The 14102-nt window shown below is 41.7% G+C and overlaps 2 protein-coding genes across 8 annotated transcripts in view; one reads left to right on the top strand and one right to left on the bottom strand.

The window, feature by feature from the left end:
* The window catches only part of grid2ipb (glutamate receptor, ionotropic, delta 2 (Grid2) interacting protein, b), a 39080-nt gene extending 31359 nt beyond the window's left edge, over positions 1 to 7721 (bottom strand). For 3 of the 4 annotated variants that reach the window (XM_005721726.2, XM_005721727.2, XM_005721728.2), the window contains exons 1-4: positions 5702 to 6319; positions 4770 to 5023; positions 4280 to 4609; positions 508 to 662 (exon numbers count right to left, since the gene is read on the bottom strand). In XM_005721726.2, the coding sequence (XP_005721783.1) occupies positions 508 to 662; positions 4280 to 4609; positions 4770 to 5023; positions 5702 to 5786 (824 nt within the window). In that variant the 5' untranslated portion in view covers positions 5787 to 6319. Of the gene's footprint in view, positions 1 to 507; positions 663 to 4279; positions 4610 to 4769; positions 5024 to 5701; positions 6320 to 7547 lie in introns of those variants that run through there. The other variant, XM_005721729.2, reaches the window with a different exon arrangement.
* zdhhc4 (zDHHC palmitoyltransferase 4) lies at positions 6811 to 11776 on the top strand. 4 transcript variants are annotated; one of them, XM_005721732.2, is made up of 7 exons: positions 6811 to 6836; positions 10149 to 10278; positions 10418 to 10491; positions 10572 to 10750; positions 10841 to 10966; positions 11067 to 11311; positions 11409 to 11776. In XM_005721732.2, the coding sequence occupies exons 2-7, from the start codon at positions 10156 to 10158 to the stop codon at positions 11706 to 11708; spliced, it is 1047 nt and encodes a 348-aa protein (XP_005721789.1). In that variant the 5' UTR covers positions 6811 to 6836; positions 10149 to 10155; the 3' UTR covers positions 11709 to 11776. The 4 variants fall into 4 exon arrangements, with proteins under 4 accessions (XP_005721789.1, XP_005721787.1, XP_005721788.1 ...); XM_005721730.1 differs by lacking the exon at positions 6811 to 6836 and adding an exon at positions 9703 to 9865; XM_005721731.1 differs by lacking the exon at positions 6811 to 6836 and adding an exon at positions 9703 to 9870.
* Positions 11777 to 14102: the final 2326 nt, after the last annotated feature.

Raw genomic sequence — 14102 nt, 5'->3', positions numbered from 1 at the left:
AAGCGAGTACTCTACTAAATCTGTGAGTGGCTCATCATCACAGGCACCTCCATGCAGTGAATGCAGAACATTTTGCCAATCCTCATTTTCCCCCCTAAAACTCTAAGCTCCCAGTTATAGACCGGTCCTTGTCAGTTTAGTCTCTAAGTTTCTCTTTAAATGAAAGTTTAAGAAACTCGGGTGGGTCACTGTGGATTTACCATGTGTTGCAGATGGAACCCACACATTTCTCTAATCTGCAACCAAATGTGCAGGAAAATCCAGTTTACAGTCATCATGAATTCAATCCATGCAGATTATTTCAGTCTCACTAGGACCAAACACGTGCAAATCTCTGTGATGCAACACAAAGAGATGGCCTAGTATGGTAGCGTACTTTAGAGAGCATTTGACGTTTACAGCTCACTCACAAATTGCTTGCATTGTTTGCATCTTTTTGCATCTTCTCCAATGAAGACTAATCTACTTCCTACCTGTGCAATGTGAGCTCAAACCTCTGTCCCCTACCTGATGCTGGAGATGAGCTGTCGATGTTCGTCAGTGGTGAGTATGTCCGGCAGGACAGAAGCTAACCACTCAACTTTCTTCTCTGCGGCGTACTGCTTCAGCACAGCAAAGAGTCTCTCTTTCACTTCGGGATCGTCACCTAAAATCTGGTCGACCTGTTGGAGATTCAAAAGAGGGTAGCTTCTGGTAGAGAGGAGGGTAGTCAGTAAAAGAGGAAAAGCTACGACCTCACTGTTTTTAGCATAGTACCAAACAGAAGTATTTATTTTTGTGTATATTTTATGCTGTAATTTTCATTTCTCTTGTTATTATTTAACCAAAAAGCAGCGTATGAAAAACTAGTACACCCCATGATTCAGTAGCTTGTAGAACCACCTTTAGTAGCAATAAGTTGAAGTAATCATTTACTGTATGATTATCGTTGTGGCATTCATTCATGCATAGCTCTGTTAACTACAGCACTTTTCAGCCAAGATTTTGTAGAGTAAGGGAGATCATTGTTTTTTTGCATGACCCAGTTTGAGACAAGTTTTAGGTGCTGGACAGATGGCCTCACCTTTGACTCTAGAACACTTGTGCTATACAAAGTTCATGGTTGACTCAGTGATTGCAAAGTACGTAGGTCCTGTAGCTGCAAAATAGGCCCAAATCATCACCTGTCCATCACCGTGTTTTGCAGTTGGTATGTGGTGTTTGTACCAATATGTTGTGTTTGTGACGCTATACATTATAGCCAGACATCTCCACTTTGGTCTCTTCTGTCCAAAGCACATTTTTCCAGAAGTCTTATGGTTTGTTGCAGGAGTACTGACAGGGACAAGAAAGCAAGCCTTCAGCTTTCAGGCCAGTCTTCTGTGGAACCAGCTCCAAGTTTGGATTCAGGAGACAGACACAGTCTCTGCTACCAGACCCCTGTCATCAACGAGTGCCCAGTGGAGAGAGTGGACAGCTTCAAATACCTCGGAGTTCACATCACGCAGGACCTGTCATGGTCCTGTCACATCAACACCGTGGTGAAAAAGGCCCGACAGCGTCTCTACCACCTCAGACGCTTGAGAGACTTCCAACTGCCCTCCAAGGTGCTCAGGAACTTTTACTCGTGCACCATAGAGAGCATCCTGGCGGGAAACATCTTAACCTGGTTCGGGAACAGCACCATGCAGGACAGACGAGCTCTACAGAGGGTTGTGCGGTCAGCTGAGCGCACCATCCGCTCCGAGCTCCCTGACCTGCACTCAATCTACAGCAGGCGGTGCTGGACCAAGGCCAGGAAGATCGTGAAGGACCTCAGCCATCCCAACAACAGACTGTTCTCTCTGTTGAGGTCAGGAAAGCGATTCCGCTCCCTGAAGACCAACACAGAGAGACTGAGGAGGAGCTTCTTCCCGCAGGCGATACGGTCTCTCAATCACACCACCACACAGTACTGACCCACACATATGGTTCTTACACACACTGGACATTCTGGACTTTGTTTCACTTCATTACTTAAATCACGCTGCTGTTATTGTGTATATGCTGCTGTTATTGTGTATATATTTATTTATATTTCTTCATACATTCTTATATAGTTCTATATTGTGTATTTTGTTGTACAGTTATTTTATTTTCAACTTTAATTTATATATTTTATCTTATTCTCCCAGTTAAATTTACCCTTCATTCTAATTTGTGTTGTACAGTTATTTCATTTTTAACCTTAATTTATATTTTATTCCTTCCTAGTTAAATTTACCCTTTTTAATTTTTCATATTTATTTCCTATCTTATTCATAGTCTTTTCCTTTTTTGTTCTCTTTAGGTCACGAGCAGTTGTCCAAGCATTTCACTACATATCGTACTGTGTATGACTGTGTACGTGACAAATAAAATTTGAATTTGAATTTGAATTTGCTTTTAAGATTAGGTTTGAAACATAGTTAGACTTTGATCATAAACCCTCCCTTAGTTATACTGCAGTAAGCCTAGGCTACTGCAGGCTTCACTGGGTGTTTCTTCTTCACTCACCTTTTTCACTCACTCTGTGTTTATACACTTCTTTGCATTTAATTACTAGTTACTATGAAGTTCTGGCTCTTTTCCACAATGTGTCTTTTGTCCTGACTCCCTCCACTGAACCCCAACTGGTGCTGGGAGATTTTCCTGTTAAATGGAAGTTTTTCCTTCCCACTGTTGCCAAGTGCTTGCTTATAGGGGAATCAGATTGTTGGAGTTTTCTCTGTATTATTGTGGGGTCTTTACCTTACAATGTAAAGCTTCTTGAGGCAACTGTTGTTGAGATTTGGCGCTAAAGTGAAATTGAATTCAAATGCAACTTTGCAAACTTAAACCATGCTGCCATGTTCTTTTTAGAGACAAGAGGTTTACTCCTCGCAACCCTTCCAAACAAGTCACATTTGTTCAGTCTTAAGTTTAAGATTTAACATGATAAGTGAACCCCGAAGAGTCTGAGATTCCTCTGACCTTGGGGTAAATTTACTGGGATGTCCAATCCTGGGAACTGGCAACTGTCCTGAATGTTCTGTACTTTTGAACAATCTTTCTCGCTGTAGAATTATGTACTTCAAATGCAATGGCCTTATAACCCCTCACAGACTAATGGGTAGCAGCAATTTCTTCTGTTGAGCACTACATTTCACACAACTAGAGCATTCAGGTGTGTTATAACAGACAAGCTACCAAATCTTTTGCTTTTATAGAGGTGTTCATTCTTGCTGATGACTATTTACATCTTTATACTTAGTGAAGCAGTAGAGTACTTAGTTTTTCACACACTGATTCTGGATTTTGTCTTTGTTTTTCTTATACTAATAACAGCATGGTGTAATATTTTATGTGCTGCCTTTTTATTTTAAGTTATGTTTAAATAATTTGATAACCTGGTACAAACCAGAATAATATTTTCATAGTGACCTGACACATAAAGCCTTCAAATTGAAAGAGGGTGTGTTTTCTTTTCCACATGACTGTAAACAGAACGTTGTTGAATTTTGAGTGATTTTATAGAGTTACTATCTGGCCTGTCATAAGAAGGTGGATAACTATAGACTTTCATTCATTCTGGTCTCAAAAACATGTCGACATTCTACATTCGATTACATTAAATATTCATGAAATAGGCACTAAAAACACATACAACTTAAAATTTAAAAAACAAACATTGTTACATGACATCCCCGACCTCATCTGAAGTGTGTACAATTGATTAGTATATATATAAAATGTTGGCAAGTATATAAAAGTAATCCCTTTTAACCCAAAGCTCATATTCTGTTGAGCACCAGGCTTCTCTGATCTTTGACTGTCTAAAGCACTCTGATGATACAAATTTCTTTATATGGTTATCTGCAGTAAGTACACAATATACAGACAGTACAGCTCAGAAGCACTGGGTGCTGCCCTTCATGTGGCTTCTGGAGGTTGGCCAATCATAAGAAAGACAGGTTTTAGTAAGGGAAGCCTTGAAAATAAAGGCGCTTGTTTCAGACACGGGACAAATTGAGGGACTGTAGGATAAATAAGGATTTTATTTTAACCATGAATCATGCAAAATTATTCCAGTAGAGGCACAGAAGAAATAAACAGCAACCATAATAGGTCCTTAAATTCATATAAGGTTTTGCAAAACTCTGCTTGGTGCACAGAAATACTTATTTATTTTTTTGTCAAATAAGCCCTGCCCTCTCCAAAACAGTTGCATGGGAACAAAAAAAACAGCTTAGGCAGAGAATGTTGTCTTTAATTAGAAAATACCTTTTAATGCGAAACCTACCTTCCTGTTGAACTCCAGAGCCTTGTGTTTGCGGTCCAGTCTCGCCCCCTCTCCACCCATCTGACTGTCCTCTATGCTGATGCTCCATTTGTGCCTTGGCCCAAGGCACAGCACTCCCAGGCGGAGTGTCCTCCCCTGGGATGCCTTGATTAGTGCCGCAGCCATCTCGTGCTGCCTGACTGGGATACCGTTCACTTCCATGACATAATCCCCAGCCCTCAGGCCTGCACGGCCAGCTGGAGAACAAGGAGAGCAGTCCTCCACCAGTAGGGGGCAGTCTCCCACAATGGTAAACCCAAAACGACCATCTGGACCTGGCGTGATGTCCATCTGTACGAGATATTTGCCTCAGTGTTTGACCACAGAACATATCCCCCAACAGGTATCCACAATAGTGCAGATCTACTGCTTACTATATTATGACATGCATTTCCACACCCATTAACCTACGCATGCAGTATAGATCTGAAGGATTTGAGAGCTGCATGACCTGCTGTATGCGGGACACCACTCCAATGCTGGGAGGGATGTTCTTCTGAGTCTGGGCGATGGCGATGACAGCTTGAGGACCTAGCGTCGACACATTGTGGCCTTCGATCTCCAGGACCTGGTCCCCTGCCTGCAACCCTGCCAGGTGGGCACTGCTGCCTTCCTCCACTGACAAGATGTAGCTAGGTCCAGCCCCACCAAGGTGGAAGCCAAAATCCTCAGGCCAGCCCTGGTTGGATGTCGGCATGCTGAGGACTTTTAGAAACAGGGAGAAAAGGACAGTGAGGTTTGCTTCAATATGGAGTCTCGTGGTACTTAGAAATACTTACCCACTGTAGCCAGTGGATTCAAGTTCAGCGACATCGCAAGAAAACTCTATGATACAGTCTTTTGTTTTAAAGATATTCAGTTTGTTCTCTGTCTCCTTCCCTGTCTTAGCTGTACATCAAGTGTGGCTCTGTAACCCTCTATGCTGAACCATGACACACTCAGCAGTCCCTGACCTGGTTCATAAACTCTTTCACAGCCAATCAAATTAAAGCATTGAAAGATTGTGACCTTAATTAGCTCAGGAGACAGAAGTTCCTCTAGCTATTTTTTGCACTCAGAGCACATGCATGTCTCTCCTGTCGAACAGTAATTGAATGGAAAAGCAATAACGTGACAGAGCACACCACTGGCTGCATGGATGAACAGGTAAGAGGTTGAATTCCAGGTTAAATAACAGGATTATTTCCAACCAAATGGGAAAATAGCAGGAAATATAAGGCTTTCAGAACCACCTCTAATGGAACAAGTACAAATTTCACAGCAATGAATTGCTATACACACTGTAGCTCAGCTGTAGGCTAATGATGTGCTGCACAGCTTTCCAAAAGCCACAGCGCAGCAGAATTCACAGAGCTGACGAAGACGAAGGTTATAAAGACTTACAGAAATCTTTGGCTGGATACCGAGAGCCCCGTTTGCTCTGGCGGAAAGAGTATCTGCCCTTTTTGTTTTGCAAAAATTTCTTCATCTTGAATGTCAGATACCCGGTGGCCTGCTAGGAGGCTGTTATCCAGTCTTCTCAAGTGTAGTGTTTTTAAAAAAATAATATCCCCACCACCCACAACCCAAAGTCAAAGAGAAAAGGTGACAAACTCAAAATACTGCCCCATTCCTCCTCCCTGAAACCACAGCAGTCTCCTCATGAGCAAAGGGTGAGTGTGCATGAAAAGCAAGTGCAGTCTCTTCCTGTGAGTATGTCAAGGAGTTAGTCCTGCATCTCATCCCTGATTCATCCTAGGGCCAGCCTGCTTGCACAGTGTTAATCAGAAAACTGGGACGCGTGCACCCGCGCACCTCGGTTCCTTAATAATTCTCTCTCCAAAAAGGGTATTGTAAGGCCTCATTTTTCTATAAATACACCCATGTGTCTTTTCTTCCTCCCCCTCCTCTCTTGGCAAGGTGGCTCTCCGTGGGACCGCTCCTGGCCCAGAATCACTCTGCGTCGATGCGAGAAAGCCCGAGGAGCTCTAATTGGAGCGTCTGCATGCCTGTGATTCTCTGCGTACTCTGAAATGGTCGGTCCATTGATAAGGAGCGGGGGCAATTTAAGACTTTAGCCTGTGGGATTAGTGGGATTATCAGCTGAATCTGCTCTCCTCCACCCCCCTTGTTATTAATACTGTAGGAACACATGCTCCCCTCCCGTATTAGATATTTAGAGTGCCTCTAGTGAAGTTTATTTTAGCACTGTGCACACTTTTAGACGTGTATTTATGATGAAATAGGCTAAATGCTGCTCTAGTTCAATTCAATTCAATTGTATTTATATAGAGCCAGATCAGAGATGAAAACTAAAACTTAAAACTGAAAATTTATGGCGTCAGTGTGCTGATTAAAAATCAGCCCAGGTGGATTTATCAGCAGATATCAGCTATTTGCCAACATATCAATATCAACATCAAGAAGGAAAAACCCTTCAACCATGCTATGGGTGCTGATGTTGTGCTCTGCAACTTCCCTGTTGGCAACACATGTTTACCAGCAGAGTCGAGCAGAGCATGAAGATCTTGTTGTGACGGTAAAACATGACTATTTTTTAAACTGCAATGCTTTATCTTCTTAGTAAGGACTAATGAATCAATACACATAACAATTGCTAATCCATTTATGTATGTGCGTCTGAAAGAAAAAAAAACATATCGGCCAATATATCAGATTTTTTAAATCACCAAATGTTGGCTGGCATAGGTCTTAAAAATCCTATATCGAGCAGACTCTAAGCTGCACGTGTAACTATCTGCTTATATCCTTGAACTGAAGCTCACATCAAGTTTTACTTTTACAGTATTACACGTATTTTTTAACTGACATGCATAACAGCTGGAGAGGAAGCTGAGGAAGCGCGCAGGTGGGCTTATTGGAGTGTAAACTGTCATTAGTGCCAAAGCGCACAATAAGGAACAAACAGTTCAGTGCAAACTGAATAATTAAACACAAGTGACTGCATCTCCAAACACACTTTTCACTTCAATCAAACTCTCCTCTTACACTTACAGTCTTAAAGACGATTGAGTCGTCTATGACAAGATGCGTGACAGAAAAACTTTAAACCACCTGAAACAATTTATCTTTTGACAAAGAAAATTGTCATTTCAGGTATAAAGCTGTAATTTTGATTTCAAACTGTAACAGCAGATACGCTCGTGGCACTGTAACTTGATTTATCCGACATAAGAGACAATAAAAAATGATTAAGGCCCCCAGCACAGCACATCCAAACATTCAGTACCTGTTTAAGCAGCATTCGGAGATGAGCCTGCGCAGCTCCCGAGTAATGCTCCCCTCTGCAGCTCTGTGAGCTGTAATATGAGTGTTGGGCCATGTCCGCAACAGTATCCACTGACTGGTGTCCTGTGGTGCCTTGATGCATTGTGTGGAGGACTGGATTGCAGAGACAAACAGCAAACAGTTAATGATTTTATTCAGGCACCAAAGTCAAACACTATAGGCCTAAATTAACCTCGATGGCGGGTATCAGTCTATAATCAAACCAGATGACAGTAGCTGATATTTGTTTGTCATTGTCGGATCAATTTTTGAACAAAATACATGTTCAAAGCTAGTGTAATGAGGAGTTGAAAGACATTTCTTCATGTCTCTGGCACAAAGGGTGGGATAAAAGCATTGCTCACAGCACTGTAACTTGATTTATCTTATATAACAGTCAATAAAAGATGATTAAAGCACCAGCACAGCGCATCCAGGCATTCAATAAACAAAAGGAAGTTAACTGTTGTTATACTGAAATTATATATTTAAAATTCTCCTTTTTGAAGTTTGTGTGCTAACTTTTAGACAAACCCTTTTATGCTTCAATGCATGTTTTGAAGTCCCAAAAAAGAGAGAGAGAAAGTATAAAATACTCTAATTACTCACATGTATTTTGGACACAGGAAACAAAACATTACTGTTGATGCTATCTCACACTGGATTCCTCAGGTAGCAAAGCTCCAGACATCACCTCTCTCTTTCTTGAACTATAGAAACTGCAGGCAGAAATTCTCTCAATGAAATAGTGAATTAACCAGTAACACATTTAACAGTAAAATCAAGAGTAATGCATTTATAAAACACGTGTATTATTGGCTCTGGCAAAGGCCTCAAAACTTCCAGTTTATACACTGACCAGTCACTTCGTTAAGTACACCTTGGACACCCGTTTGCCTTCAGGGCTGCCTTCATTCTTTGTGGCACACATTCAATATTCCTCCCTTGACACTACACATGATCCAGCTAGAAGCAGCCATCGTAGAGAGATGCACATGGTTGGCAATAATACTCAGGTGGGATGTGGAATTTAAATTATGCTCATTTGGTAAAGGGGCCTAAAGTGTGCCAAAAAATGCCCCACACACCATTACACCAGCAGCAGCAGCCTGAACCATTAACACAAAGCAGGATGAATCCCTGCTTCATGGTTTTTACTCCAAATTCCAACCTTAACAATTACATGTCAAAGCAGGCTCCAGGCAACATTTTTCCAGTCTTCTGTCCACGTTTGGTGAGCCTGTGAGAATTCTAGCCTCAGTTTCTTGATCTTAGCTGAGATGGCACCTGGTGTGGTCGCTGCTGTAGCCCATTTTCTTCAAGTGTTGATGTCTTTTGAGTTTAGAGTAACTCTGTGATGAGTTATTTGAGTTTTTATTGCCTTCCTGTTAGCTTTTTCTTTGACATCTAGCATCAACAAGACATTTTCACCCAGAGAACTGATGCTCACTGGATATTGACTCTTTTTTGGTACCATCCTCTGGAAACCCTAGAGATGCTTGTGTGGGAAAATCACAGTCAACCAGCAGTTTCTGAAATGCTTGGACCAGCCTGTCCAGCCCCAACAGCAATGCCACATTCATAGTCACTTAAATCACCTTTCACCCTTTTCTGATGCTCAGTTTAGTGAACTTCAGCAGGTCGTCTTGGCTATGTCTGCATGGGTAAATGCACTGAGCTGCTGCCATAGGCTGATTTAACATCTGTGTTGACAATGTAGTAACCAGTGAGTGTATGTGGGTAGTGATGTGCATCATAGCTCTCTCTTCTTCTTCTTTTTTAAATAGAAGATGTTTAAGCAAAGTTTAGAAATGTCTGAAGCCTGTTTTAGATATTGCGATGGGGATGTAAACTGTCGAAAAATAACAGGATTTTCAATAAAAGAAAGAGCTGGCTGAATGCACTTGTCTTGCACACCTCCTTGTATGGCTATTAATACACGTTTATAACAGGAGACAGGGACTTAACGCAAAGTATACTTACAACTTTTAAAATTAATAATCCCCTCTCTTAATCAGCCGAAAAAAACCCAAAAAAACAAAACACACTGTTCATTTATTTCAGTGTAAAGTAAAAAGGAGTAGGACACATTTCCACTGTCCTCTCACAGCGGGGAGGCTTCGACGTTAGCCCAGCCCATTAGCGATGCTAAGGAAGTAGCATTGTTTACAGGGGCAGGACGTGAGCATGGAGCCAAAGTGAAACTAGAAGCCTCCTAAACCGACTCTGTTGACTTGAGACAAACACTAAAAGGCAGCTATGTGTAACCTCGACTAGATGGTAAGGTGAGAGCGAGCATGAAAATGGGTTTACAAGGAGAAGAAACGAAGACTTGGTTCAGTTTTGCTAACGCTGCTGTGTGGGCGCTGAGAGGTTTCAGCGGATGCTAACGTAACTTGTTCACCTGAGTCGTTTTTAAAGATCTTTAACGCGTTTAAAGGAAGTAACTATGACTAAGAATTAACTGTAACAAAGCCTAATTGTTTCTTTTTAAGCTTGCTACCTGCTGTCGGTGAGTTTGTACCGTAAACACCTGTTGTTTGCCTCTCTGCGATGCTGCCAGGTGAGATATGGATTTCCTGACGCTGTTTGGTATTTACGTCGTGGTGGTGCTCACATGCATAGCTCTAGTGTGCAGATACTCCGGCCAGCAACACAGCTCCCTTAATTCACTCTACAGCTTTGCATTAAAGGTAAGAAAAGAGCAGAAACGGGATGAGTATGAAGCTTTTCTTTTCATGCAATTCCAAAGACCGACACTCTGTGGCGCTGTTGTCTCAATATAAAGAAAACGTATCCACTTCACTTACAACTATGTGCTTTTTTTCACAGAGACTTGCATCGATTACTCCAAAGTGGCTGCAGAAGTTTTCACAGTGGACTTTGCACAGACTGTTCCATCAGAGGTTTGTAGTTCTCTCTTAGCGTTTACAGAGTTTAATGTTTATTTAAGGCTTGATTCAGTGTTATTTAAATTTGACTGCAGGAGCAACGTGTTCATATACCTGCACATCCTGCTGGAGGGCGCCGTGTATGCAGAGTTCACTTACGAGGTGTTTGGCTTCTGTAGGGAGATGGACACCACTCTGATCAGCCTATCTGTGCCTTATATCCTGTTGGCCATCAAGACCACCTTCTTCTACCTCTGCATCAAGACAGACCCAGGTTCATTTTAGTTTGACCACATCTTGTTTAAATGTGCGGTGGTGGTGTCAGCAATGGCAGTGTGTTATCTCACTTCTCTCCATCTGTCAGGCACAGTGACAAAGAAGAAAGTTGCCGGTCAGCTGCACATCTATTCGTACGATAGGAGGTTGTTTCACCCGGGAATCTCATGTTCGACTTGCCAGCTTGTCAAACCAGCCCGCTCGAAACACTGTAGTGAGTGCTTTTTAATTTGTCAATGTCAGCACCTGAGGTACTGGGAGAAAAAGAAAGCTAGCGTGTCTCAGTGCTGACTGTAACTCCTCCTGTGATTCAGGGGTCTGCAACAGGTGTGTGCAGCGTTTCGACCACCACTGCGTCTGGGTGAACAACTGCATTGGTGCTCAGAACACACGTTACTTCCTGCTTTACCTCTTCAGCGTCTGTGCCATGGCGTGCGACATCGCCCTGTTAACGGTGGACATGCTGCTTCATGTCGTGCTGCGCACAGGGCTCCTGGGGGCCAGTTACTTAGATGAGAACGGCCAACGGCAGCCAGCGGGATTTCTGTTTGTCGTGCAGGTACTGCTGACACACTGAATATTGCACACAGCTGTTTTTGCTTCTAACTGAAATTGAATTTTAATCATCCGCCCCTCCTCCCACTTTTTTCTTCCAGCATCTCTTCCTTACTTTTCCCCGAATTGTCTTCATGCTGGGCTTCTTACTCTTTGTATTCTTCCTCCTGGCGGGTTACACCATGTTCCATTCCTTTCTTGCTGTTGTGAACCAGACCTCCAATGAGTGGTACAAAAGTCGAGGCTACGTTTGCCAGCACTGCCACCCATCTACAGCGGCCGATATTCTCTGTAGCCCCGTTCCAGATCACTCTAAAAGATACTACTACAGCAGGGGGGTCCTCCGAAATCTGGGGGAGATTTTCTTCCCTCCACGGCCTGTTCAGAAAAAAGACAATTGATTGGTTCCATTTATTGTCTACGATAACTACTGTAAACACTACTGGAAAATAAAGTTTATTGGATTTTTTATGGCCTCTGTTTTGTGAATTGAAGATTGTTTTAATTAACTGTTGCAGCTACAAGTTTACCAAATCAAACACTTAGAGGTAGCTTCTATGATTATGTTAAAGCCCAAAGTAGCTGCTGCTTGTGGGATTAATGGGGGTGTATTTACACAAGTTATTTTGATGGCTGAGGAGGTTTTTTTTTAATGTTATTACATTTAACTTCTTATGACCAGTAGTTAAGAAGTTGGGAGGAGAAAAATAAAGTAGAGAGGAAGTCACAATAATATAACATTGAAAAGAAAAAGCAGACCCTACCTTGGAACTTCAGCTAAATGTAAGGAGCGTGTTTCCAGTCAACACTGAACAAAAAAAGGGCTTTGGAGTTGACGTCACGCCGCAATGCATTGTGGGAGCGCGGCACCATTTTCGGGGTTTACGAATCAAAACAAACAGTGTTGGAACGACGATTACAAGATGCTTAAAAGCAGCTCAAAAGAGGATGGACTGTATAGAGACCGATTTCGTCCAGAGGCGAAGCGGCGGTACTTGCAGAAAATAGCGTGCATTGGAAATGTGGACCCGCAGGGGACATGGGAGGAAAAAAAAAACTTAAGACGGACTTTTGCGAGGTCTTAAGTTTTTTTTCATGTCCCCTGCGGGGCTCCGTAACCAACCGCTATTGACGTAGCGTGAGATATTTTCGTACCTTATCTGTGGAATCAGCGTACAAGTCGTCATTCAAACAAAGGTAAGTCAGCTCGAGTACTGCGTGTGAAATGCGTTTGATTTCCCTGCAAACATTCAGATTAGTGCAGCATAAATTCATTCATGAGGGGAAATTACAGTGAGAACATGTGGAGCCTGTTAGGTGGATAACATAGCGAGTTCAGTGACATTGTCCTGAAGGATTTAGTTATTCTTTATGGTTAAAGAAATTGCAATGATTTATTCATATTTATTATAAATAATTCAAATTATACATCTTGCTTCCATATTTGTATCCTGTGTCACTAAAAATACATTTTATTTTAATTTTATACATTGATTAATGACCTGCAGAATCTCCTTACCATATTAAGTGATTCATAATTGTCACTTTATGCTTTCTCCATCTCTAAAGAGATGGAGAAAGCATAAACACACATTACATACTTTAGGTTCATTTTCTGCAGGCAGGTTTCTGACAGAGAACAGGCAGATTTAGAATATAACATGCAGCGTTCTATAGATGGATACATAAAGAAATGAAAAATGACACGTATGTGCTAACTTTCTAAACACTTTGTTACATTTAAGTAGATAAAACACATTTATGTCGGCCTTGGCTCATAGTTCTTGTCTTTAAATTAACTTTGTCCGTGTACGTTTCAGGTCCTGCACTCTCAAAGACTGAATGAACCAGCATTGCAGCCATGGGTCATTGTGAGCATCACAGGGAAGGTTGAAGCGGCCCACTGCACCTGTATGTCCGGAGTCGCGGAGACCTGCACCCACGTCACTGCTCTTCTGTTTAATGTAGAAGCAACAGTGTTGATCTGTGGCACAAGGACTGTTACAGATGAACCTGCATACTGGGTTTTGCTGGGTAATATGACCAAGATAGTCAGTGGTTGGCTATAAGATAGACTTCTCCTCTTCAGCTGCCCAAAAAAAGGCTCTTGATCAAAACATAAACAGACCATCCATATTGAAAGGTAAAAGGAGCCGTCCTCAAAACAGAAAAATCCCACCTGCTACTGTGGAGGAGTTGTCACTGCTATAATGCCATGTTTTATCTAGCGGTCTAGATGTATGCCTGTAGTGCACTGCCATGTAAATAATTTGCATTTACTGAATATGTACTAACTGAGTACCACTGTTCAAAAATTGAATAAAGAAACAAACTAATTTTTGCCTTTTTTTATTTTTATTAAAACCACCTTATAGAACATCACATCAGTAACAGTGTAGAATCCATGTCATTTATAGTTTACAAATGACAATGTTTACATAGAATCATGACAGTGTTTACATGATATCACCCACTACTAACATTACTTTATTTACTGTATCTTTTGAAGAAAAAAAAATACTGCTATTTATACAGCAAAAGACTTAAGAATATTTAACAGGAGCAGGTTTCATTTTTCCCTGGTTTTATTATCACACTGTTCACCAAACGCAGCAAACCTTCACCGTCTTATCCAGAAGGGTCACCTCTTCACCCTCACATGAAAGAAGTAATCTGATGTTTGAAGCAGGTCCCTTGTGTAGCGCTGGAACCCAGTCATGATGTTTCATCCATTTCATAGACTGGTTTGCTGCAATAATGCCAAATAATTAGCAACTCTATAAATAGAAGGTAGT

This window comes from Pundamilia nyererei, unplaced genomic scaffold (genome assembly GCF_000239375.1).
Source record: "Pundamilia nyererei isolate P.nyererei 1_Seehausen unplaced genomic scaffold, PunNye1.0 scaffold00005, whole genome shotgun sequence".
Lineage (NCBI taxonomy): Eukaryota > Metazoa > Chordata > Actinopteri > Cichliformes > Cichlidae > Pundamilia > Pundamilia nyererei.
Note: the sequence above shows the minus strand (reverse complement) of the source record. Positions and strands in the feature narration are given on the sequence as shown.